The sequence below is a fragment of the Uranotaenia lowii genome, chromosome 2 (assembly GCF_029784155.1).
Source record: "Uranotaenia lowii strain MFRU-FL chromosome 2, ASM2978415v1, whole genome shotgun sequence".
Lineage (NCBI taxonomy): Eukaryota > Metazoa > Arthropoda > Insecta > Diptera > Culicidae > Uranotaenia > Uranotaenia lowii.
Window position 1 is genome coordinate 192,030,127 of NC_073692.1, and position 25,000 is coordinate 192,055,126.

General features: G+C 40.0%; 4 protein-coding genes across 4 annotated transcripts in view; 2 read left to right on the forward strand and 2 right to left on the reverse strand.

The window, feature by feature from the left end:
- Window positions 1-35: 35 nt before the first annotated feature.
- LOC129745441 (ER degradation-enhancing alpha-mannosidase-like protein 3) lies at window positions 36-8,404 on the reverse strand. Its single transcript, XM_055738519.1, has 12 exons — window positions 7,658-8,404; window positions 7,452-7,598; window positions 5,509-5,661; window positions 5,296-5,449; window positions 4,658-5,221; window positions 4,513-4,602; window positions 4,198-4,450; window positions 3,867-4,129; window positions 3,571-3,808; window positions 1,420-1,515; window positions 1,170-1,342; window positions 36-1,104 (listed from the first exon to the last, which is right to left on the reverse strand). The coding sequence occupies exons 1-12, from the start codon at window positions 7,807-7,809 to the stop codon at window positions 976-978; spliced, it is 2,412 nt and encodes an 803-aa protein (XP_055594494.1). The 5' UTR covers window positions 7,810-8,404; the 3' UTR covers window positions 36-975.
- A 2,777-nt stretch (window positions 8,405-11,181) lies between these two features.
- On the reverse strand, window positions 11,182-14,042 carry LOC129745442 (DNA repair and recombination protein RAD54-like). The gene is made up of 6 exons (XM_055738521.1): window positions 13,894-14,042; window positions 13,317-13,831; window positions 12,758-13,253; window positions 11,837-12,661; window positions 11,610-11,773; window positions 11,182-11,543 (listed from the first exon to the last, which is right to left on the reverse strand). Exons 1-6 carry the CDS (start codon window positions 13,894-13,896, stop codon window positions 11,186-11,188), a joined length of 2,361 nt encoding a protein of 786 aa, XP_055594496.1. The 5' UTR covers window positions 13,897-14,042; the 3' UTR covers window positions 11,182-11,185.
- A 2,720-nt stretch (window positions 14,043-16,762) lies between these two features.
- Window positions 16,763-18,169, forward strand: LOC129742205 (protein ABHD13). Its single transcript, XM_055734067.1, has 2 exons — window positions 16,763-17,344; window positions 17,403-18,169. Exons 1-2 carry the CDS (start codon window positions 17,191-17,193, stop codon window positions 18,167-18,169), a joined length of 921 nt encoding a protein of 306 aa, XP_055590042.1. The 5' UTR covers window positions 16,763-17,190.
- Window positions 18,170-19,561: 1,392 nt separating this feature from the next.
- LOC129742206 (uncharacterized) overlaps window positions 19,562-25,000 on the forward strand; it is an 18,966-nt gene continuing 13,527 nt past the window's right edge. Inside the window, exons 1-2 of the mRNA XM_055734068.1 lie at window positions 19,562-19,826; window positions 19,937-24,753. Of these exons, the coding sequence (XP_055590043.1) occupies window positions 19,562-19,826; window positions 19,937-24,753 (5,082 nt within the window). The remainder of the gene's footprint in view (window positions 19,827-19,936; window positions 24,754-25,000) is intronic.

Sequence of the window (25,000 nt, forward strand, 5' to 3'; positions counted from 1 at the left end):
ACTAGAACCAGAAACATACGAAATTGCATCGCCAACGTCGGTTAGCTGTCAGCGTCAGCGTTTCATACTTTCAGCGTTCTATTTGTTATATAAATTCTTGATCATATTGCATCTTTTGTTTTTTGTTTGTTTGTTTTTATAACTATCTAACTCGATTGCTATATCCATTCCGGGATGACTTCGGTTTCCAGAAGGGATAACAAAATTTAAATGATAAATAATCAATAGCCCTCGGTCATTACCAGCAATCAATGATGGCCTCGGCCAGCGTTCTAACGACAGAACAGTTTTGAAAATTCGTTTTTGTTTTTGCTTTTCATTCTTAACTCTCATTTCGGAATAAATATATCTAAGATCGCTGAAAAATTGTGACTTCTAGTTAGTTGTGGAATTATCTCGCCATTGTTGCGGTTCCTCAGTTCTTCGATAGCAAACAAGGAATCGGCGAGCGATTTAGTCTTACTGTACTAGATAATGCTACTTACGCGTTAGGATTTAGTGCCGGTATGTACATTCACGACTTACGATAGATGCAACTTTTTACAGTGGACGACGACCGTATCATTGCGCATTTCAAACACAACTCATTCTCTAGTTCAACACTCTGATATGTCACATAATTTCCTACGCCCGTTTAGCTACTCTGTTGTTTTTAAAGAGATGTATTAACTAGATAACAAAACGCCTTTTGCTCTAGATTTACTCTGACTCTGAATAAAAAAATATTATACACTTTAGCTACTTCACTTTTCTTACAACTTCTTACTCTCTGTCGCGCAAACATGTCTCTTGATTGTTTAGACATTTTTATAAGTGTCAGTCAAAAGCTTCTATACACACTGTCTAACATTCGTATCGTCCATCACTCCAAATTTTCTACGCTTTTTTCTCAAGTTATACACAGTCCACATTACGTTAGGGTTCAGCTAATCTGATCACCCTGCCCTCTGGACTAGGAAAACCAATCTCTTACTATTAAGGTTTGCTGCTGCTCCCCGTCGAGCCCTGGTCTTTAGTCGATCCTGTAGAATCAGTCTTGCTATTATCGGATGGAGTTTCTTTGGACAACTCTCCCTCGTCTTCCGGTACTGGCCTTAAAGTGACCTACGATGAATTAATCCTTTTGTAAATGTTTTGCCGAAATATAAAATTAATCTATCCCAACAAACCTCAATATCCGACTGGATGCTGATAGCCGTCTTCAGAATTTCGGCTTCACGGGTAAATAGGAACACCACCGGTATCTTCACATCGTCCCGCCCGTCGCCGGACATGGCAAACATTTGCTGATTGTCGATCGAAGTGTTGGGGGTGTTGTCGTACACTATGGCCGCGATTGCTCCTGGTTTCCGTTTTCGAGGAAAAAGAAATGGTCAGTTGTTTTGAAAAACTAAAAGGTAATTTTAAATATAAGCCTACCTGCGGATTGTACTCTCCGTGCTTTATCTACGAAAGTACAATCACCACGTTCAATAATAGCGATATGACCTTTCAGCATTTCCCCGTTTTTAAGAGCTGGAAAATATGAGAAAAAATTTCAATACATTGGTACAGGCAGATCAAGTAAAATAAATGACACTGTGCTATAAAATCTTAATAAAGTCCATAGGTCTTTTTTTATTGACTGTAGAAAAAATGGCTACTAATCATTTTTAATAAAATTTCTATTAAATCCAGAAAAAATAATTCACATTTACATCAAATAATGCATAAATGCATATATTGATTTTTTTCAAAAATGACAAGTTCTGTTTTCTTTATCAAATGGTTCGTTGAAAGGTCTAAAGACAGATGAAACCTGATGAAACGTATATGAGAATTATGTTCAGTGAATATAGATCACCCCTCTATGAAAAAAACAACCAATTGGCAACCAGGCCCAACGAAAGGATGATTGAAAGAAAACAAAGTGACGTGGCAAATAAAACAGAACTAAAAACACGAATCGTCAGGAGTTTTCTGTAAGAGTCAGATCAAGTTAGCAGGACTAAGCAAACGTTCGTTTTGCTGCAGTTGGCCGGAGGAAAAAGCCACACTTTTTTTGTCTGGGTTTGCCGGAAGACGGTTCTTACTTTACAATCTCTACTCGCGACGAACAGTCTTGGCGTGCTATAGTCGACGAAATCTCGCAAATCATCGCGCATGAATAATGAGAATCAGGAAAGATGATGAACGGAGAGAGCGAGATAATCAACCAAATTTGACAAGCTAACGGAAGGTCTTGGGCCTCGTATGACACTACAATTCAACGGCAACGTGATCTTAGGGCGCAGTATATCCCTAATCTGGACTAATACGTATGGTGGGACTTTAAAGGTCTCGCGTACTCAGCTACGATCTTTCCTGCAGCAAAGGGAAGCGGAGATACCATTCGGGGTGGTCGTGACGGGATTCTAGTTTGGTTGTTTCTCAAACGGCCATGCCTTGGTGCTTAGAAATCCTGCGGGAGTGGATGCTGTGACGGGCGTGAGTTACTATGAAAGCGTTACCTAACCGGCACACGTCTTGGGATCATCCGTACCAGTCTGAAGTTGGCGATAGAGGAGAAGGAGAAGGAGAAAGAGGATAAAGGAGAAAGACCAAAATTGAGAAAGAGGAAAAGGGTGGATGTATAAGTGCATGAGCACAGCCTACCCCTTGATGTAGTATCATAGGGTGAAACCAAGGGGCACATCTGGCACACGAAGCCCAAGGTGGTTTTAGTGGGACGAACCCACTCACGGCAGCAAACACCCGGCCGTTATGGTTTGAATTCAAATTTCCATCTTGTAAAAAAAACAATCTCTACTGGAATGATGTAGCGTTTGTTTGTGAACATTTTGTTGTTGAAGTCTTTTGTCGAAGTTTGGCGATACATTCTGGATGGTCTGTTTAGTAACTAAGAGTAGTGTCGCAAGCTACGATTATTAGGAATATGTTACTCAACATAGCTTTCCCTTTGAAACATCGGGACTTGAATTGTTAAAATGGAAGAGAAAGCTTCGCGAGAAAGCAGAACTATCAGGGAAATAAGAATTGATTAGGAAAATATGTCGGGCAACGGTCGTTTCAGGAGAAGTTTAGAAAAAGAAGGAAAAACTCGCCCTTTGGTTGGTCTAATTGGCCGGGCAAACCATAGCCAGGCTAACAATCTCCTCAGGGAGTGGCGCAGTGGGAGTGGGTGCCGTTTGCAAAACCTGCACATTCTACCAAGTCTCGCCTGACATGGCGCCCAACGTGGGGCAAGGTATCTTCTGATGTTGAAAAGGATGAATAAACCCATTGGGCTTAAAATTCCGGAAAAGGATTTCCTGCAGTGAACGCAACCATCGTCGCAACCTGTGTACACGTCAAGGACGGCCGTTTGCTGTGTGAGCCCATCTTAAGGAAGGACAGTTACCGTATTTCTATGTTGGTTGAGTCATGCATGACAAGAAACATATCAGCTCATTGTTCCGGGTTCAATTGGGAAGTTCTATAAAGTTGAAATGTTTTCTTGGCTACTGACGCGTTTAGATTGAAGCCGACCCTGAGGTGTGATTTAGGAAATCTTCTTAGTTTTGATCCTGGTCGGACCATTCTTATACTTACTTGTACACAACTTGGTAGGATTGGCGTAGAAAGCTCGTCCGGTAACTTTCATATCCCCCGTCAGTTCCGGCCCGAAGTGACTCGGGCCAGCTTTCAGAAGTTGCAACTCTCCGGTGCCGCCTGGCTTTCGAAACGTTACTCCCTGCAGCTGGGTCTTCGGAATGGCATTCGATTTAGACAGTTCTACCATTTCCTGCATGAACATTAATCCTCGCTCAGCATCTTCCGGTGATTTTGCCTTGAATAAGGAAAACGATTAATTTGTGTAGAAAAAAGTTCGAAATTTCCAAACTCACATTGTAGAAACTGTGCAGCAGCTGGACCTTCCCCTCGCCTAGAGAAACCATCGTAATACCCATGTCATAAACTGTCCGTAGATGATCTGCATTGCTTGCCTGAAAGTCAGCCGCTCTAAGTCTTTTGGCACTCGATATGCGCGGACAAACTCCCGTAACCAAATCTCTAAGGGGACGTCGGACCGTTTCAGGAAATAACTTGTTCGGACTCGGACAGGAACGCATGAAGTCCAGCGTCTGGCCATCCTCCTGATCCCGGACGTCTGAAAGTTGACGAAATGGATGGATTATCTTGAAAAAAAAAACTGCGATTTTATTTCCTACAACTTACTTGAAGTATGGTTCCCCAAAAGTCCCAAAGTAAGCGGTAGCAGATGAGCTTCGGTGGTAAAGATGAAATTCTCGATGTTCAGCAACAGATCCGATGGGTCCGAAAACAGCAGATACAAGTACTTGAATGTTTCCGACAACACGTAGGAGTCCATTCGGTCCTCGTGTTTACCCGTTCGTACATCGTTAACTGCTGCATAACCGCAGGGAACTTTGGCATGTTTCTGAAGAGCTTTCAAAGCTTTTTTGCCAGCCTTTGATGAGAAATTGAAGATATATTACTGGGGCATTTAATACAATTTAAATCATAACTTACCTGCAGATAGTAGTGATCTCCTGTTGCTCGGTAAAGGAAATATGTTGATTCAATGAACTCTGGTCGCAAATGATGTTGTCCCCAGTGAACCTATAATAAAAATATCAGTAAATGTCCTTTATTTGTCACTTCGAACAAATCTTACCTGAAAGTCGTAGGTAAATGCTTCCGGAATGAAGGTGTGCATCTGCATCACCTGGTACAGCATTTCGTGCGTCTGAACGGCTGGCTTCAGATCACCCGAAAGCACCTGCAGTCCCGGCCAGAACGCTAGCAAAGCATCCATAAAATTTCTAGTCTTCGTGTGGGGTCGATGCATTTGGACGTCCAGCAGCATCGGTCCCTGGCTAATGTACTTCATAATGGCATTGTAGTGACGGTTGAATCGAGCCAGATAGCGCTCGTCACCCAACAGAATGTACGATTTAAGGCAGTATTCGTAGTAGGAATCGATTCCAGCCCCTACCCCAGACTCCCGGCGTACCCAATCCCCGGAATGCACATTGAGAATCGTTCCCATCAAATCGGAACTTCGGTGCCGCATTTTCCACAAAGCATCCATGGCGGCATGAGCCTTTGCCTCGAAAATTGGTTCTCCACTTAGCCGTGATAGAGCAGCGAACTCCAACAGGATTGTCCCCGCGCAGGCTGTGCAAGTTTCCCTCGAATGCCGCAAGGAATCAACCTTCATCCCATGTTTGAGATTAACCTTGAAAAAAAAAAAACAATTACAGCATAAGCACGACTCTCATTAATAAATCATATCGAAAATCCTTAATTTACCCTGGCGTGTGGAATGCCTGTTGACGTGTTGAACGCCGGCAGTAATCGATAGCCCAAATCTTTGGCCATCTCTAGCAGCTCGCCACGGTACCATGTCATAACGTCTGCTTGCTTTTGAACATATTCCGCCAGAATGTGAGCGGACAGTAGACCACTAAAAAAAAGGATTTGATTTGAAAAATTAATAAACCATCAATCAATCATGAGCCTTACCCAACCATTCGGATGTTCGTTTCGAACACCGATACAACGATATCACTGTCAAATTTGACATCTTTGATCACCAGCTTCACCGCACGCTCGAACTCTTCCAGATCACCCAAGATGACGAGCGTGTCCAGTGTGTCCACCAGGGTCATTGAGAAACTAGAATTGGCGGAAATATGTGTATAAAGAAACATTGAGTAAAAACAAGCAAAGCAGATTTCGGGGTTCCTGTATAGTTAAAGGCAGTATAGGTAATGGCAGACACATTCAACCTTATACGATTACTCTAAAAAGCAGACCAAACCCAAGCAACCAAAAGTCACGTTTTAACTTTTAGATGAAACTCCGAAGTTCACATTTGGCTGAAAAAATGTTTTACGGGAGCTTCAGGTGACTCATGTCACTTAAAAGTTACTCAGGAACTTCCATCGCCTTTTGATGGGTTAAAATATCGATAACTGAACTTCGAAGCGCTTTTAATGCAACTTCTTTCAAGAAGGTCGAACACGTTCGCTAAACACTTTCTAACGCTCCGTTCAAGATACTTCTAGTTGTTTTAACCCTCATTCATCCGTCCCGGAAATTTTTACCCATTACAGTCGTTGGAGTGTCAATTTGACACTCCTTACTAAAACCAATATTTCTCTTTTGTTTTCCAAAAGATTTTTTTTTCAAAATTTATAGTTTTGGAAACCTCGTAATGTAAGTCAAATATGTTTCTCAGTTAATATTCAGCTACAACAATTCAGTTTTCCGTTATTCAAAGTCTAAGAAAAAAATTGCATTTTTAGATTGTCAAAATACAAAATCCAGTGCAAAGCTGAATTAGTAAATAGTCATCTGTTAATCCCAGGCACCGTTCTTTTGACCTTTGAACAAAATTGATAGCCTCGGTCAATCACGATTCACGAAATAGTAACCATTGGCAATGTGGAACTTGTTCTATTGAGCTACGCCTGCGATGGTGGAATTCGTAATGTGTGTAATCTAAATTTTGTGTGTAATCTGTGTGTAATCTAAATTTTGGAGCCAATAATGAAGAATTAGATGTATTATGATTATAAAATTTTGTGATGTATTTCGGGTTCAATGACATCAGGTTGATGTGAGAAGTCAATCAAGCTGAGCTTAACTCCATAACCATGTTCAATTCGTATGTTTTAAGCAAAACGAAAGCAATTTTCATTTCAAAATCTAGATACTTGCATTAAAATCTTAAAACTAGAAATCGTATCGTATTGTTTACAATAAAAACGATACGATACGAAGAAACTTCATATTTCCTCAGAAAGTAATAAGTACAAATAGCAAACATCAATCTTTAGGCACAGTTAGAGACAGAAACCGAATTAAAAGGAATAAATATTTCATAGTACTCTGCAACCTCTACTGCAAGTAGTAGAAACGACGACTTCAAACCAAAACGGCAATGACTTGAAGGCGACCTCAACGATTATGACGATGATGAGCAGCAAGTAGCGAACGACCAGCCCGAGAGATATAGAAGCACAAGACCGCACGCACATGGTTAAAAGTTTGCTTTCGATTTGGTGCGGTACTGTGGTGTGTTAGCTATTGGAAACTATCTACAGCAAAAGCTTCTTCATTTCAATGTCAAGGCCGCTGTTGGGTGCTTTCCTGGTGTTAATTTGATCTTATTAGAAAATTAGCATTGAGAAATAAGGTAGAACTTTTTTTTTTCATTTATATCGCTTCGTTGAGAAACGTATGGTGAATGGTAAACAATCCAATACAGCTGCAAATACAAAACCCCATTTCTTATCACAAATGGACACGTCGCTGCTCGACGATTGTCCCAGCTTTGCTTTGCTACAATATTGGGCTTGTTTTTTTTTTTCAATCGCAAAACCGTAATAAAAAGATAAACCTGTTTTGTCTCTCATCTTCTTCCCCATCGTTACCCCTTTTCTCCTTTTTTTGTTACTTACTTTCCCAGAACATCGTCCAAATCTCCACGCGACGGAGTGATTCCTCGATATCTTCCGGTGCAGCTCAGCGGCATCAGCTCATCTGCCGGATAGGCTTTGTCCATGTAGGCTTCATAGGCATGATAGAACATTTCTCTGGCTTCCTCCCTAAATTTCAAATGAAACAGATTAGCCGAGGGTAGGACAATATTTTGAAAGTCGTATACTTAAGCTCATTCCGTTCTTTGTTGGACATATTGTGTGTGGGCACCGCGGGAACCTGTTCGGCTGCTATGGCCATCAAACAACCCAGAACCAGTCCCAAGGCCACATAATCGATCCAGTAGTGACACCACCGGAATCCTTTAAATGTCCGCATCGCAACGATCTGCTAGGATCAATTTTGAAGCAGCTAACAGACCCCTTTCGCTTCCAGCTTCGGTTCCGTCTGTTCTCGGAAACAGCACAGATCTAACCCACCGTTTCCCCCACTTTCACAAACCCCCTCTGCAACCCAACAAAACCCACCAGCAAACAATAAAGTGAAAATAAAACAGCTATTGAATTTCTCAACGGCACCAGCAGCAGTTCCACGACTTCATTTGAGGGACAACACTCCCCGCACACAGACACACAATAGCCCACCAGCCACCAGTCCCTTCCCAAACTTGCTTGCGGGAATCCTCCTGCACTTCCACCACCCACTTGAAGCAGCAGCAGAGGGAAATTTATTTCAATTCACTCTGTGCTCTGATTTTACCACAAAACTTGAAGCGACCGAAAACCGCGGACAGAGAACCACTCGCCATCAGGATCTACTCTCAAACAGGGTGGAATCCATCGCGGTCATCCGGGAATCGACTGGAAAGGCTACCAAAACTGGATCAGATTGGAAAATCGAAATGTTCAATCGTGCGAGCTCGACCAGGAAAAATACTACACACGCAAATTTGCACTCATTTTTCTTGGTGCCAGCACCTTTTTCAGATTCCCTTCTGCTTCTCTCGTTTATTTGACGTTTTGCTGTGATTTGTTCTTTCTTATTGACAGTGATGCCGAAATTTTCGTTGTTTTCAAGTAGTGGATAAAGATAAAAACGAGCATTAAAGCTAGTTTTATTTTAAATTTTTCGTTTTTTCAAGCTAAAGACATTTTCAGAATAAATTGCATTGGATAGATTTGTGCAATGAAATCTGTTTCTTGTTAAACTTTTATGGAACTCAAGGAAGCGACACTTGGAAATTTAGTTGGAAATTTGATGCATAAAACCTAACACAGAAATATGGTTAAATTGACTATATTCAAAAATGAAAGGAAAAAAAATCAATAGAGAATATTGTATATTTAAATCAAACAGTCAAAAATAATTGAATTTATTTAATTTCTGTATCCCGAGATGAATTCAACTAAGGTGTAAATAGTTGATCAAAAATCGATCATCAATATAGTTTTATAAAAGTGGCATGTCTAAGAGGCGAATGAACTAAATATTTAAAGCCTCTATAAATAAATCAATCAATCAATCAAAAGTGGCATGTAAAGTTAACATTTCTCTACGAAATTAAAAAATGTCACTTTTTGAGTGTGCTTATCAGGTATTTGCTGGACAAATGCTGGTCCGCTATGATTATGTTCTCGCTTAGGAAAATCATAAAATCCCAGTTGAGTCTATTTTGAAAGTTGAAGATTTTTCAATGACTATTAGGCCGGAACAAATTTCAAATCCTTCTTTTGTCACTCGGAGTTGGAACATCGCGAGGGGGGGGACAATAAAAAATAATGCGAAAAACAAATAAAATGGAATAAATTGCACGAAAGCTTGTATGCAACCGAATTGCACACTATATTATTGCATAAAACCTGTGAATCAAGTATTTTAATTATCGAAAATCTCATTAAAATCAAGAATACAAAATGTGAATTAACTTCCATCTTCCAAAATTTGGTTCTTGGTCTTGTAATCTTTCGGATATTTGAATTTTTATTTGAAATTTACTTAAAATACTTCAAACTTTATTTATTCCCCCCTTCGGGATTTTGGAAGTTTCGAAGGGGGGGGGGGGGGTGTGACAAAAGAAAAAATTGATATTTGTTCCAGCCTTATTAGAACGAGAAATGGTATTTTATCAAATTTAATATTTTTTATCGGTTTCAACTACGATGTTTGATAAGCCACGAAATATCTGATTAAAAAACTTTGGTAGTCTTGAAATAACAAAGTTTTTCGAATATTTAAATAAGAAATTTTCTCAACACACAGGGAAACTAAAAGATAAAGCCATAGGAAAAACTTCTAAAAAAATTAATATGGGGCCGTTCAGATACCACGTGGACAGAAAAATGAGATTTTTGATTAGAAATAGTTTTTTTTAATACCTATATTTTGACAGATAGAAAACACCACTTTTTGCCTTTTTGTTATAGAAATGGCTGATTTTGAAAAAAAAAAACGAATAAAAATTTCCTGATATGTATAATTTTTTTTTATTTTAATTTTCTAAATTATCATATTTATCACTTGCTTTCAAGTAGCTACTAATTGTTTAAACTTAAACTGGTAAGCTTTGTCATTTTTAGTTTATTTATTTAAACGTCTTGATATTTATTCATCTTAAGAAAATATTTTGAAAGTAAGTATTTCTTTTATTAGTTGTTAACCCAGATGGTAAATCCATTTTACGGATTGCATTCCAAGGCGCGGCGAGCCACCGCGTCCCCCCAGTTTGCTACTCTGGGTCCATGGGTGCAATTGGACGACTCATGATGCAATGCTAAGGTTATGTCCCCCCCCCCCCCACCCTAAGTTGTCCACGTGGTATGTGAACGGCCCCTATGTAGTTAAATTTTGCACACAATCGCACAAATTTGTCTGGCAGCCCAGCTCATGGCAGGGATAGCAGAATCCCAGACTCTGTCATAAACTGTACATTTTTGGCTGAATATTTGGAAAATTTACTCTAATATATATTTGGAAAATTTACTCTAATATAATATCTATAGAGTAAATTTTCCAAATATTCATCCGACAATGATCCCAGTCAGAAATTTTGCAGAAGTTTTTGGATGAACTTAGCAGCTAATTTGAACATTCTAAAGCACAAAAAGTCAGTGTTCAAAGACCTAAGCTACATAGAAAAGTTGGCTTGAAAAATAAAACCGCTCGTGCCAACCCGTGAACCGATTTCATAATTTTGTTCTTGGTGAACAACTTGAAGTGTCTATTTTGGCAATGAATTGTTAGATATGTTCTAAAACGTATACGAATGTTTCGGTATTTCGAAACATTCGTAAATAATCTTTTCTTCAAACCTCTTATTACAAATATACTGTTAAAAGTTAAAAAAATCAAAACACTTTAAACGGTTTTCTAGCTAGACCAAGTATGTAGGTTTGAAAATGAATTTGAAAATCATTCTTAAAAACTTAGCTTCTACATTTTGATATCCCGCTCACGGAACTTTGTTTTTTTTTTTGAAATTTTAAATTACGGAAGTTTAACAAAAATAGTGTGTATAAACAATTTTGGAACTTGTAAATGGGATGAATTTTGTGCATCGGTTTATTTCAGTAGTTACTGAAATACGAGATCTGCCATTACCACTTCCTTGGGCATTAAGTTGAAAGTACAGTAAAACTGCAGTGCTTTAAGTGTCAATTAATCAAAATATTCAATACTTTATCCAACATTTTCACATTCGAAGGATTTCTCAGTAAAGTAATAAGAAAATCAAATATGCGAATTACTCTTTTTATGACTAAAGTACGAAATCTTTATCTTTTTCATCATCTTCGTCGGAGTACGCCGAATCTTCATTCTCTTTTTCGTCCTCCTCGTCACTTATTAACTCTTCTCGCTTATCTTCGACTTCCTTACCTTTCTGGGCATCTAAGCGTTTCTGTTCGGCTATCTGCTGCTCTACCACAGCACTATTGGATCGATGATGGAAGGCAAACGAAATGCACTTGGTAATGTCCCAAGATTTGGAAAGGATATCATCCGGAATGCCCTTATTGTTCGAGCAATGATACCAGTGCGTCAGATCCGAGGTGCAATCACTATCGTCCGGTGGCAGCTTGATTTGGATGTTGTTAACACATCGTTTGCATTTGAATCTAGAAAATTTAAAAAAAAAATCCGAATTTTAAATTTTGAAAAAAATACCTTAAGAAAAAAATTACATGGAATGCGTATCCGAGAGGGTACTTTCATCTATTCGGAACAGATCCTTCAAATCGTCTCTGGTGAAATGACGTTCACCGTCTTCGTCGTTGTCTACCACGGTATTGGATAGAGCCTTTTTGTGTGTCTGACGTTGGAAAATTTTCTCTTCAATTGAACCAGTCTGAAAAGTTCACAAACTTAAATAAAATTGTTCTAACAAATTTAATAAGAGAATCAAACTGACCGCCAGTAATCGATAAATGAAGCACGGTTTCTTTTGTCCATCTCGCCAAACACGTGCCATGGCTTGTTCATCATTGGCTGGATTCCAATCCGGATCGAACATGACCAGCCGATTTGCCCCGATCAAATTTAAACCACAACCGCCAGCTTTTGAGCTGAGCATGAAAATAAATTCTTTCGAATCGGGTTTGTTGAACTCATCCACGACCTTTCCACGCTTCTTTATTGTCATGGAGCCATCCAAGCGCACATAACCGTAGCTTCGTTTACGGCAAAGTTTCTCGAAAAGATCCAACGTTTGGGTGTAATTCGATACGAGAACAATTTTATCTGTTGTGTTCATTTTTATACTGGCCAACATACAATCCAGTAGAAGAAGTTTACCCCCTAATTCCGGTCTTAACTCCTTAGGGTTGTAGTTGCTAGGCAAAATTTTGTGAGCATTTTCGAAACCTTCTCCTCGTTCTTGAATTTTATCGTAAATCAGATCCGGATGATTACAAAGCTTCTTCAAAGAAGTGATATTTGACAAAGCAGTTAAAGTAGTATTGACCTCTGCCTTTTCCAGCATATTTCGCTTAATGGAATCTGACTGCAGAAAATTTTTGTACAACTGCATCTGAATTTCGGACATCTTCACACAGATGACCATTTCAAATTTCACTGGCAGGTACTTAGTGAGCAGCGAACTGGTACGGCGAATCATACACTTGTTGACCATGGCCGACAGTTCCTGAAGCCGTTCGTTAGCTTTTTTCCGATCCTCTTCCGTCGAGTTGGCATCCTGACCTCGCAGAATCGGAATTTCAAATTGTTTCCGGAATTCCTAAAAAAAACAAAGAAACGAATAATGTAGGTAAACACTACATTCAAACTGCAAAGAATTTCTTTTGAAAATTAGGAATTGACTTATGTTGCTTACATTAGTAGTTCCCAACATTCCAGGATTTACAAAGTGGAGTAAACTGTAATATTCGGTTAGATCGTTTTGAATCGGTGTTCCCGATAGTAGTACCCTACGATTGGTTTTCAAACCCATCAGAGCTTGATAGGTAAGGTTCTCGCAGTTTTTCAGCCGATGACCTTCATCACACAAGACTGCTCCAACTTCCGATGCGTTCAAAATATGTGAATACAGACGAAATGTTTCGTAACTTATGATCAGCACCGGTGTTCCGTGACGCAAACTCTGGTTGGCCATATACTGTTCCAATTCCTTGGTTGTGTGTTCTTTAGAGCCTCCGTCAATGGCTAAACAATTAACACGACAGCCGAGCCATTTGGCAAATTCCTTATACCAATTTTTGACCAACGAACTAGGACACACAATTACAGCTTTTCCAATGGTTGGCTTACAATCTGGACTTTGTCGCAGTAAAGTCCAGAGCAGCGTAATGCATTGTAGTGTTTTGCCAAGTCTGCGAAAGGAAAAAATTAAATCATTTAAAAAATTAGAATTCCTATCACAACATTATTCTTACCCCATTTCATCAGCCATGATGCACCCTTGAAAATCGCCTCGCTTTCCGGTGACACATTCGTACATAAACTTGACGCCTTCGCGTTGATGGGGCCGCAAAATATTCCCAAGAAGCGGATCGACAACGACGTGTACCTGAATCTGATTTGGGTCCATCTTCAGCTTGTCGTGTTCGGAAAGTTCCGGAGGACTATACAAAACTAACGCGTTACAGGCGAATGGATCGTGGAGCGATTTCCGGGCCGGAGGACGTTTCATTCCCAAACACCTTGTCGTATGTTCCGGCACATAATTGGCAATCGGAATTTTGAACGGCCGGGAAAGAATTTTCAGAATCATCATCTCGTGTTCCGAGGCCGAAAGCTTCGGCGGTGAAGGTCCATTGTTGGACCCGGTCTTGTCTTTCGAACGTTCTCGGCATTCTCGTGTCCTTTTCGAAGCTGCTGAGAGCGGACTTTTAAAAGTGGAATTTAACGGGGATAGTGCGGCCGATTGACTTGGCGCCAAACTTCTACGCTGTTGGGACAAATTTCAATAATTACAAATGAAAGCACAATCAATTTTAAATAAATACTTACCATCTCGAGAATTTTATATTCCAGGACTATGTTTACACTTTAATAATTAACGAAATTAACATTTTTGAGTGGTTATTTACAATAAAAGTTGCACAAATTCAACGATAAACACAAAATTTAATATTATCGTTTTCAAATTTTTGAATTATTCGCGAACATGGGACACGTTCGCACAACTCTTAGAATGGTTCAAAAGAAAATTGGATTCAGAAAAACTGCATGTGCAGGGCAAAGTGGGGCAAAGTCGATAGAATGTGACGATTGTGACAGTTTAGCAACATAGCCCCACGCTCTTTTTTTTAAACTCAAAATTAAGTATGGCCGAGGTTCAAAACATAGTTCGATTCTATGAACTTAAAGTTAAGTACCCTTTTTTCCTCCTTGCGATGGATCAAAACGGAGTTCGAACTGCGAACTCAAAATTGATCCCTTTTTTTCCTTCGGCGAAGGATCAAAGCTGAGTTCGACCTTATGAACTAAAAATTGAACTCTCTTTGTTGGACTGAAAACACTTAGCGAGTTCAGTCCGAACCGGAACAGCAACCAACGAACACGTCGCAAAATTATGTCGTTCCGGAACAATTACCGGAAGACTATGAAGGAACTTCATAATGGAATGCATGTTCACCGTGTCAGCGTAAAATTCTGTCCGTCATTGTCATCATATGGTGAGCGGCTTGGAATGTCCGGAAACTTCCGGATGTTGTTTACTTCCCGTGGGAAGTAACATTCGGAAGTTTTCTTTGACCGGGAATGTCAAAACTTTCCCCCGCTCTGTAATTGCAATGCAATGTACCGGAACAGCAACATCCGGGTACAACAAATTTTAATCATCCTTTAATTCCCTGAAAATCAGCTACCCTCGAAAAAAAGGATAAATCCGAGTTCGGCTGCCGAACTTAGTATTGAGTATGCCTATCAGAACTTAGTTTTGCTATTGCCCAGTCAAACTCAAAGAAATCTTTAGTAAAATAGTTGAACCATTTTAATCTTTGGGTTAAATAATATTTAAATAGTGTTTTTCGATATTAACATCAGGCCATCCATTGTTCTTCTCGCTTTAGTTGCATAATTTGAGACATCTTCAGCACCTTTATTTCGCCTTTAGTTATGCAATCTAAGCAGAGATGCATGATATTTTCATCAATTAAGTGGTGTCCTGAAAAATCCTGATTTTTTTCATCGCGGTGTCCTGATTTTTGTCAAATCCACCTGGCACCCCTGTTGCCAGGTGCCCAGATTTGTCTGTAAAACCAAGACTTTTGACCCTTCGTCCAGATATTGGTCAGACACAGATTTTGCCCAGATTTTTGCTCAGAGTGCTCAGATTTTACAGACTTTTGAAATTGAGTGATGAAATCAATATTCATGTATCGGAATTGATCCGTAAGTGCCAAATCAGACTATAAATCTCGCTTGTATTCATGGGTATTTGACCAATCATTCATTAACTTTTTTTTTCAGAATGGTAGGTGATAGGAAACAGTTATGGTAGTTATATAGTTCTCAACTCGAAAATAACCCGAATACAACAACCCCCGCTCACACGCATCGAAAAAATTTTTGTTTAGTACCAAATTTGTGATCTTCCTTGTGCACAGACACACACAGAAATTTTTTTTTCAAAATTGCCCAGATTTTTTATACTCAACACCTGGCATCCCTGGCCCTAATAGCCAAAGACCGTGGTAATACAAAGTTCTTCGAAATAACAGGTTACCTCATCCGCCATATTGGTTGGCAGATTTCCAGAATGCTGACGTAGTTGTTATGAAAAATGATGAGCATTGTATTGAATTCTACAGTTTTTCCATAAAAAATATTTTTGATGACAGTAATTTGTACGCCACTGTCCTCAAATGCATAAATTCGACTTCCCAGATTTATGAGCTTCTCAAAACAATACGATTTGGTTTGTGGTTCTGCATAAAATGTGAATTAACCTCGGAAATATCTAAACTTTGGTAGAAATTGTTATTATTGGAAACTATTTCCAAGCATATTGTAAGCTTAAAAATGGAAAACATTGCAAAAAAACACATCTTATAGTCCTAATAAAGCATTAAATACGCAAATTTCGAGTTTATTAGCAGTAAAAAAATTAATTGATAAATCATCTTTTCTCGTAACTATTTTCTTATTCGAGTTTTGGGATGATTCCAAGCTCTTTATGTAAAATATTTCATACTGAAATCCATTGATTCAACACTATAACTTTAGTTCCTTAACACTAATCACTGAACTTTTTAATGCAAATGACGAAAAACGAAGATTTAATTTTTTTTCCTATGGAATGTATGAAAAATCTCATAACAACTACGTCATCATGCCCGGCGTGGGGGTACGTTCACACATGATTACGGTACCCTATAATTCAAATACTCTGGTGGTAATACAGAAAACTATAGTGAAACTATATGATTGACATATAAAGGTTCACTAAGGAAAACAATGATTTTTAATTGAACAATAAACTTTATAGTAAAATCTAAATATTTATCAACCGGTGAATCAACATTGGTAAACCGAATTTATTATCGTTTTCCTTGAATAAGATCAAAATATCGATACTCCATTTTTTAATTAAAGTTTTTTAGCATATCGGTGAAATTTATCCTTCGAGAAAGAATATTATAGTTTCTATAGAAATGTCAATAAAAAGTTTACTTTCTTGTTCTTTCTAGAATAATTTGTCTCTAAAGCAAAAGGTCGCAAATTTATATAGACATGAAAAATTTAATCTTTTAACACATTATTCTTATGAGATTGTTGTCCTTCCTGCTTCAACCCTGTTAATCAGCTCCGAAAATGATACTCTGTGAACGTAGCCCAAGCACGCGTGCTGAACTGCTGAATTGTCAGTTGCGTGTAAACAAAAACATTGGATCGCGATAAAATTTCCGAGTGATGCGAGCGATCGAATTTTGTGAATACCTAATTTGATTTACGTAAAATTTATTTTTAAATGGTTTTCGGTCACATTTTCCTGATGATATCAAGTATCCCATCCAAGTTCGGTGTCCCAAATCTAAACGTCGGGTAGTGGCAATGATTGGTGCGATATTGATTGAAGTGTTCGTGATTGTTTTCGGGAGTTCGTCGGAAAAACCTTGATGGTTATCGATTTGAGTTATTGTTCGTAATACCCGTTTTTCGTAACTAACCGTGTTTCTGTTGGTTTTGTTTCATTACGACGGCGACTATTGCTGCAACCAAATATAACAAGCTAGTTTTGTAGTGAACGATAAATTCAAAAATACACATTGCACCTTATCCTGCTGGAAACAGCTTACGGAAATGGCGTTCCGGGATTGGAGAATCGTCCGGATTCTCACGGGAATAGCAATGCGGATATGGGCAGCTAGTGGAGCAGCCTTGCTAGCCGCTTTTATTATGTACATAGTTTATGGAGGGTTCTTTGCTTTCCTGTTGTTGTTGTTTGCTGTTTCCGGTAATTTACGCAATAAAAAACATCATACATAGTACTAATGATTATTTTAATGTTTTAGGAATTCTTTACCACGCACAAGACAACCTTCTGTTTCATCCTGATTTGCCAGCCAACTCCCGTATCTTCGTTCCGGTTCCATCGATGCACGGCTTACCTTACGAAACGATTCATGTTAAAACGAGGGATGGCGTTACACTTCACTGTTTCTGGGTGCGCCATCCTGGGGACAAGGGTCGATACGTTCCGACAATTATGTATTTCCATGGCAATGCAGGCAACATGGGCCACCGATTGCAAAATGCCAGTGGTTTCTTTCACACGTTGCAGTGCAATGTGTTGATGGTGGAATATCGTGGCTACGGCCTATCCGATGGAACTCCCAGTGAAAAAGGGTTCTTCAATGACGCCCGTGTAGTTCTGGACCATTTGCTTGGTCGTCACGACCTCGACCATAGCCAAATTATTGCCTTCGGAAGATCACTAGGTGGAGCCGTCTCGATCGATCTGGCCGCTGATGCCGTTTACGGTACCAAGCTCATGGGAGTGATTGTAGAAAACACTTTCACAAGCATTCCGGACATGGCAGTAGAATTAATCCATCCGAGCGTGCGTTATCTGCCACTGTTTTGTTATCGTAACAAGTTTCTCTCGGTGCATAAGATTCAGTTCATCTCGGCACCGATTCTTTTTGTATCCGGCCTAGCAGATACTTTAGTGCCTCCGAGGATGATGTCGATGTTACACACTCGCTGCGGCAGTACCCGGAAAAATTTGCTGCAAGTAGTCGGAGGATCCCACAATGACACGTGGGCTGTTAGCGGGTGAGTTTTATCCTATTATTATTCTTGCGGCTCAACAACTGTTTGTAATACTTCATACCATTAGGTTGTTATCAATATTTTTTTTTAAAGGGTTCGTCCATACCCAGCAAATAGTGTTTTAGCAATATTGACGATATTATGAATGGTTTTCAGAACTGCCACTTGATTTTAAATTTGAGTTTAGACAATCAAATTCGATAACTGTTTTTGTTTTATTGCCGTGATTATAAGAGTGCCCCGAATGACTCGATATTCGAAAAAGCTATGCGCTGCAGGCTTTAATTGTTCCTAGGCCTAGTACAAGGTCTCATGCCAAATTTGAGCAAGATCGGATCACGGGAAAGGGTCGCTCAACGAGCCTAAAGTTTGTATGGGATATTTTGTTCGGGAGGAACACGAAAATCCAGTTTTTCATGAATACCTTTGGTCCCTTTAGGCCGATTTCTTTTGAAAGCGTTTTTTCTTAAAGCCTAAACTATGACAAATATTTCATCCGAAGACTGTAGTTAAGTCACAAAAGTTATTAAGCTTAAAAAAATAGTTATCTTTTTTAAGGATGATATTCATCACTATTAATAAGAGACACTTTTTTTGTTTTTTTTTGTACGCTTTATTTATAGAGGGTTTAAACAATTGCTTTCGCCCTCAATGAGAGACACTTGTTGGAGGCAATTTTTCACCACTGTGCGGAACAGACGGAAAATAGAATGCATATAAGGAAAGGAAAATAAAAACAAAACATTGAAATCTGTTGATGTTCATGTTCATGGGCGCTGACATGTTGGAAAAAAGTTATTCTTGATAGAATGGCGAATTTCCCATTTTGAAGACAGAGAGTTTGTGATAGAAATGATAGCGTAATGAGTTGGTGCAGGAATTCTTTTGTGACCGTGAAATTTGTTTAGTACGACCTGTAAGAAAATTGTAATTCATTTGAATTGGAAAATCGTATGTGTTATTGATAAGAGTTTTTCTAAGATAGGTCAGATTATCGTTCCAATTGTTTTTGTTCGACTTCTTGGGTCTTGATGACCGACTGATGAAAGACGTACCGTTGATGACTGGAGAAAACTGTTTGTTGACAACATAAGTACATCCTATCCGGAACTTACCGTAAGTCGTTTTTACTTTGTACAATAGAGCAGAATTTGATTTGTATATTATCAGGACTGGAAACACATCCAAGAATTGTGGTGTTGGATCGAAGATTGATAGAATCGGAAAAGAAACTTGTAATGTAAGTTAGTATAATAGACATCTTAATTTTATCATTAAAACCACTTAATAAATTGTAGCTTTAAATTGTCCCAACGATAAATTTTGAGGATTTGTTTACTGAGCTCATCTTCCGGAATCCAAGCCACAACATTTTTAAAGATTACAAAAATCTACGCAAATGGCCGAAGACTACCAATTTCCGTGCTGCGATGAAGGAAGCGACTTTGATTCCTGTGTCCGCTGCAACAAATGTGAAGCGTGGTACCATTTCTGCTGCGTCAACATCGATGAAGAGGACGTGGAGGGAATGCTTTGGTATTGTAATAAATGTATTTGTTTGGAACCATCCCTTCTGGAATCCTTTGGAGCAGTTGGACAAACTGCAACTCGTCGGCAGCCACATAGGGCAGCCAAAAAGAAAGGTAGTAAAGAGCCTGCAGTCGGTAAGTCAAAAAAGACTATGAATAAGAAGCTTAGTAATAGTAAAACTAAACGCAAAAAAAGCAAAAAGATGCGTCGGGGAGTAAATCAAATAAAAAAAACTCAATGCAAGGTCCAGGTTCTAGAAGTAGCTTGTTGTCAAATGCAGTATCAAATAGCGGTCCCGGTACAATTGAAGCGCGAAGTGAGGCTAAAATAAGGAAAAGTGGAAGTGAGACATCAAAAAGATCAGTGCGTGAAGCAGCTAAGCGAGAACTGCAACGAATGCATGAAATCAGTATGAAGAAAATGGAAGAAGAAGAAATCGAGAGAAAGTTGTTAGAACATAAGCTTAAAACAGTTCAACGTGAACGAGAAGAAATGGTATCCAGGCACGAACAGGAGAGGCTTGCTGAAGAAGACAGCGATTCAAGTGAAGATAATTCGGGCGAAGGAGAGGCAGATGCTTTTCTCGAGAAGGTTGAAGCATGGAATGCAGATCAGGAAAATCAACATTTAGAAGATCCGTTGCGAGAAACCTTGGAGATACCTGCTCAAGTGAAACAATCGACCATGAATCGAGACGAAAACAAGCAGCGGTCGTCAGGAGCTAAACCAAAGTCGAACTTTGGTCGTCGTGAAGTGCTTCCAGCCAACATAAGCAGCATAGCGAGTGATTTCGAGGCTCCATGTGGTGTAATGAGGAAAGGTTTACAAGGAATTCGAAAAGAACCAACACATCTACAGATAGCTGCCCGACAAGTGTATCCTAAAACCTTGCCCAAGTTTTCAGGAAGACCAGAAGAGTGGCCGATATTTATTAGTGCATTTGAACAAGCTAATGAATCTTGTGGATTCACTGACGCAGAGAATTTGGTGAGGCTTCAAGAAGCATTGCTGGGGAAAGCACTGGAAACTGTGCGCAACCGTCTGCTGCTTCCAGGAAACGTTCCTAAAATCATCGAGAAGCTCCGCAAAAGGTTTGGAAATCCTGAAATCCTATCCACTATGCTAGCATACCGAATACAACGTCTTGCAGGCCCCAGTTCAGAAGATCTTGAATCGTTGATCGAATTCGGCAGTGCTGTGGAAGAGTTTACCGAACACATGAAAGCGGCGAAACTTTTCGATCATCTCAAAAATCCAATCCTTATGCAAAGTCTTGTACAAAAACTCCCTTCGTGTTATGTTATGGAGTGGGTTGAGTTTAAACGTCGCTGGTCTGTGGTTGATTTGGAAACATTTGGAAATTTTATGGAGGAATTAGTCGATAAAGCGTTGGAAGGAACTTTTGAGCAATTTAGTGCAGACGACATAATGAAAGGCAAGAAGAAGGAGAAACTTGGAACGAAAGGATTTGTTAATTCTACAGACGGCGAGACACTGAATCAATGTTGTATGTGTACCCAAAAGGAATCGGCGACAGATATACAAAAACCCCAACAAGCTGGCGGAGTCATTCGTTCAGTGACAAACGATCGCTGCTGTTCAGTTTGTAGGAAACCCGGTCACTTTGGAAGAAACTGCAACGAGTTTTTAAAGTTGAACATAGAAGAGAGATGGAGGACTACGAATCGATTACAATTATGCCCATTATGCATCTTCAACCACGGTGGAAAGGAGTGTTATTCGAAACGAAGATGTAATGTTAACCAGTGTCAAAAAAGACATCACCCAATGTTACACTGGGAGGAAACTACGGGATCATATACCATCAGAAATTGCAACAACCATCATCGCTCAGATCACTCTGTTCTCTTTCGGATTATGCCTGTTACTCTATATAGTTCGGAGAAGCAAGTCCATGCACTAGCTCTTATCGACGAGGGTTCTTCTGTTACCTTGATAGATAATGATTTAGCAAATCAGTTGGGAGCAGAAGGAGAACGAGAACCATTACAAATGTCGTGGGCCAATGGAATTAATTCAACTGAGAACGAATCGTTGAAGTTAAATCTTAAGATTTCTGGTAGAGGAAGTACCCATAAGTATAATTTGCTTGATGCCAGAACGGTTAAAAATCTGGATTTACCCATGCAAGAGCTTAGTAAATCTGAGTTGGAAAGGAAGTACAAACATATCCAAGATGTCACAATTCCATCCTACAGCGTTTCTGCTCCTAAGCTTTTGATCGGCATCAACAATATCCATTTGATTGCCCCTCTCCAATCACGTGTAGGTGAACTTGGCGAACCCATAGCAGTTCAGTGCAAGCTTGGTTGGACACTGTATGGACCAAGGCCTCGAGTTGTATCAAATGTATTTTTCATCGGGCACCATCGTTGTAACTGTGATAAGTGTTGCAAGACAGATCGTGAAATGAACGACGCTTTGAAACAATTCTTCCAGCTCGAAGCTGTTGGTGTATCTTCTGTTCCTCTGGAATCGAAAGAAGATCAACGAGCGCGAGAGATTCTGCACAAAACGACTAGAAGAGTAGGTGAGCATTTCGAGACAGGTCTTCTGTGGAAAGAAGATGAAATATCTTTTCCAGAAAGCTACAAGATGGCCGTGAACCGAATGCATAGTTTCGAAGCTCGTATGAATCGAAATCCGGGAGTAAAAGAAGCGATCGAGCAACAGATAGAGGAGTATATAGCCAGAGGTTACGCGCATCGCATAACACCAAGAGAGCTCAGAGAGACGACGCCGGAAAAAATTTGGTATTTGCCGCTCAACTACGTGACTCACCCTAAGAAACCTGAAAAGATTCGACTTATATGGGATGCTGCAGCTAAGGTGAAAGGAGTGTCTTTGAACGATAAACTCCTGAAAGGACCCGATATGATCACTTCATTACCAGCTGTGATCAATGGATTTCGTGAGAGGAAAATTGCTTTCGGCGGTGACATACGGCAAATGTTTCACCAGATCCAGATTCGTACAGAAGATCGACAAGCCCAACGCTTCCTTTACCGATCGAATACATACGAAGAACCGCAGATTTATGTTATGGATGTCGTTACGTTTGGAGCTAGATGCTCCCCTTGTATTTCGCAGTTTGTGAAGAACCTAAATGCTCGCGAGCATGAGAATGAAAGTCCCGAAGCGGTAGAGGCTATCGTAAAAAAACATTTCGTCGATGACTATTTCGACAGTGCAGATACGGAGGAAGAAGCTGTAAAAAGAGCAGTCAGTGTCAAATCAATTCACGCTGCTGGTGGATTTGAGATAAGAAATTGGGTCAGTAACTCTGCGAATGTTTTGGAAAAACTCGAAGCTTCGATTTCTGAACCAAGGGAAGACAAACTTATAAAAATAGGAGGCGACGTAGAACGAGTTTTAGGAGTGAGCTGGAGTTCGAAAGATGATGTATTTCAATTTTCCACCGAAATGTGCAGAGATCTCAGGCCGTATATGACAGAAGGTGCATGGCCAACAAAACGGATAGCTCTAAAATGCGTTATGAGCATGTTCGACCCGAAGCAGTTTCTGGCACCACTGTTAATACACGGCAGAATACTTATGCAAGACGTGTGGCGTAGCGGTATCGGCTGGGATGATAATTTGGAGGAGGCTCAATTCAAGCAGTGGCTCAGGTGGATTGAGTTGTTCCCTTTGATTGAAAAGGTTCGCATACCACGATGCTATTTGGGGAACATGGCTTCTTCAGCATATGAATCGATACAGTTACATGTTTTCACTGACGCTGGGGAAGATGCCTACGGCTGCGTAGCTTACTTTAGGTTCGTATGTGAGGGATCCATACACTGTTCTTTCGTCGAAGCAAAGGCAAAAGTCTCTCCGTTACAACACATGTCAGTTCCAAGGAAGGAGCTACAAGCTGCAGAACTCGGCACGCGATTAGCAAAATCGATAAGTGAGACACATTCCTTTTCCATAACCCAAAGGGTCATGTGGACTGATTCACGCGCTGTTTATTCATGGGTCAGATCCGATCGAAGAAAGTACAAAGAATTTGTTGCTCATCGTGTTGGACAAATATTATCTATCACTAATCCAGAAGACTGGCGTTGGGTGCCAACAAGAAGTAATCCAGCCGATGATGTTACGAAGTGGGGAAAAGCAACTGAAGTCCACTCATGCAGTCGTTGGTTTAAAGGACCAGACTTTTTGTACGAAGCGGAAGAGTCTTGGCCCGAACAATGCCACACCCTGATCAACGTCGAAGAAGAGTTTCGTGCCCGAGTGTTATTCCACGAGATATTGTTACCAGAAGGATTATTTCATCGCATTGATCAAATATCTCGATGGAACGTCCTAGTTCGCATGGTTGCCACTGTATATCGTTATGTATCGAACTGCCGACGACTAGCCAAAGATTCCCCGATCGAAGCTTTACCGACAAACGAAGATGAGTCAAAAAAATCTAAGATTCCGTACATTGTTTCTCCACTTCGGCAGGAAGAATACATGTTAGCAGAGAACTGTTTATGGCGAATCGCTCAAAACGAAGAATACGGAGATGAAATCGTTATTTTGACTCGGAATCAGAAGTTGCCTGAGGAACGTAAGATACCACTTGAACGATCAAGCGCTTTGTACGATAAATCGCCATTTTTGGACGAGTATGGAGTAATACGTATGGAAGGCAGAACCGAAGCAGCAGAGTACATGACGTATGACTCAAAATTCCCAATAATTCTTCCTAAAAAACATCTAGTTACCAAGAAATTAGTCGAATATTTTCATCAACAATCAGCCCACGGAAGCCGAGAAATGGTAGTGAACGAGATACGACAGCGTTTTTATATAGGAAATGTGAGATCCTTGGTAGAAAAGGTTTCCCGCGAATGCTTGTGGTGTAAGATACAGAAAGCCAAACCTAGTATACCCCGAATGGCCCCTTTACCAAGACAGCGTATGGCAGCAGGAGCTGAACCATTTTCCTTCGTTGGAATTGATTATTTTGGACCTTTGGACGTTGCGGTTGGCAGAAGGCGCGAGAAACGTTGGGTTGCTTTGTTCACCTGTATGACCACGCGTGCAGTACATTTGGAGGTTGCACACAACTTGACAACAGAGTCTTGCAAAATGGCGATTCGAAGATTTGTTAAGAGGAGACGTAGCCCTGTTGAGATATTTTCTGATAATGGCACAAATTTTGTGGGGGCTAGCAGAGAATTGAATGCAGAAATTAAGAAAATTCATACTGACTGTGCGGACACGTTCACAAACGCAAGAACCCGTTGGTCGTTCAACCCACCGTCAGCCCCTCACATGGGAGGTGTATGGG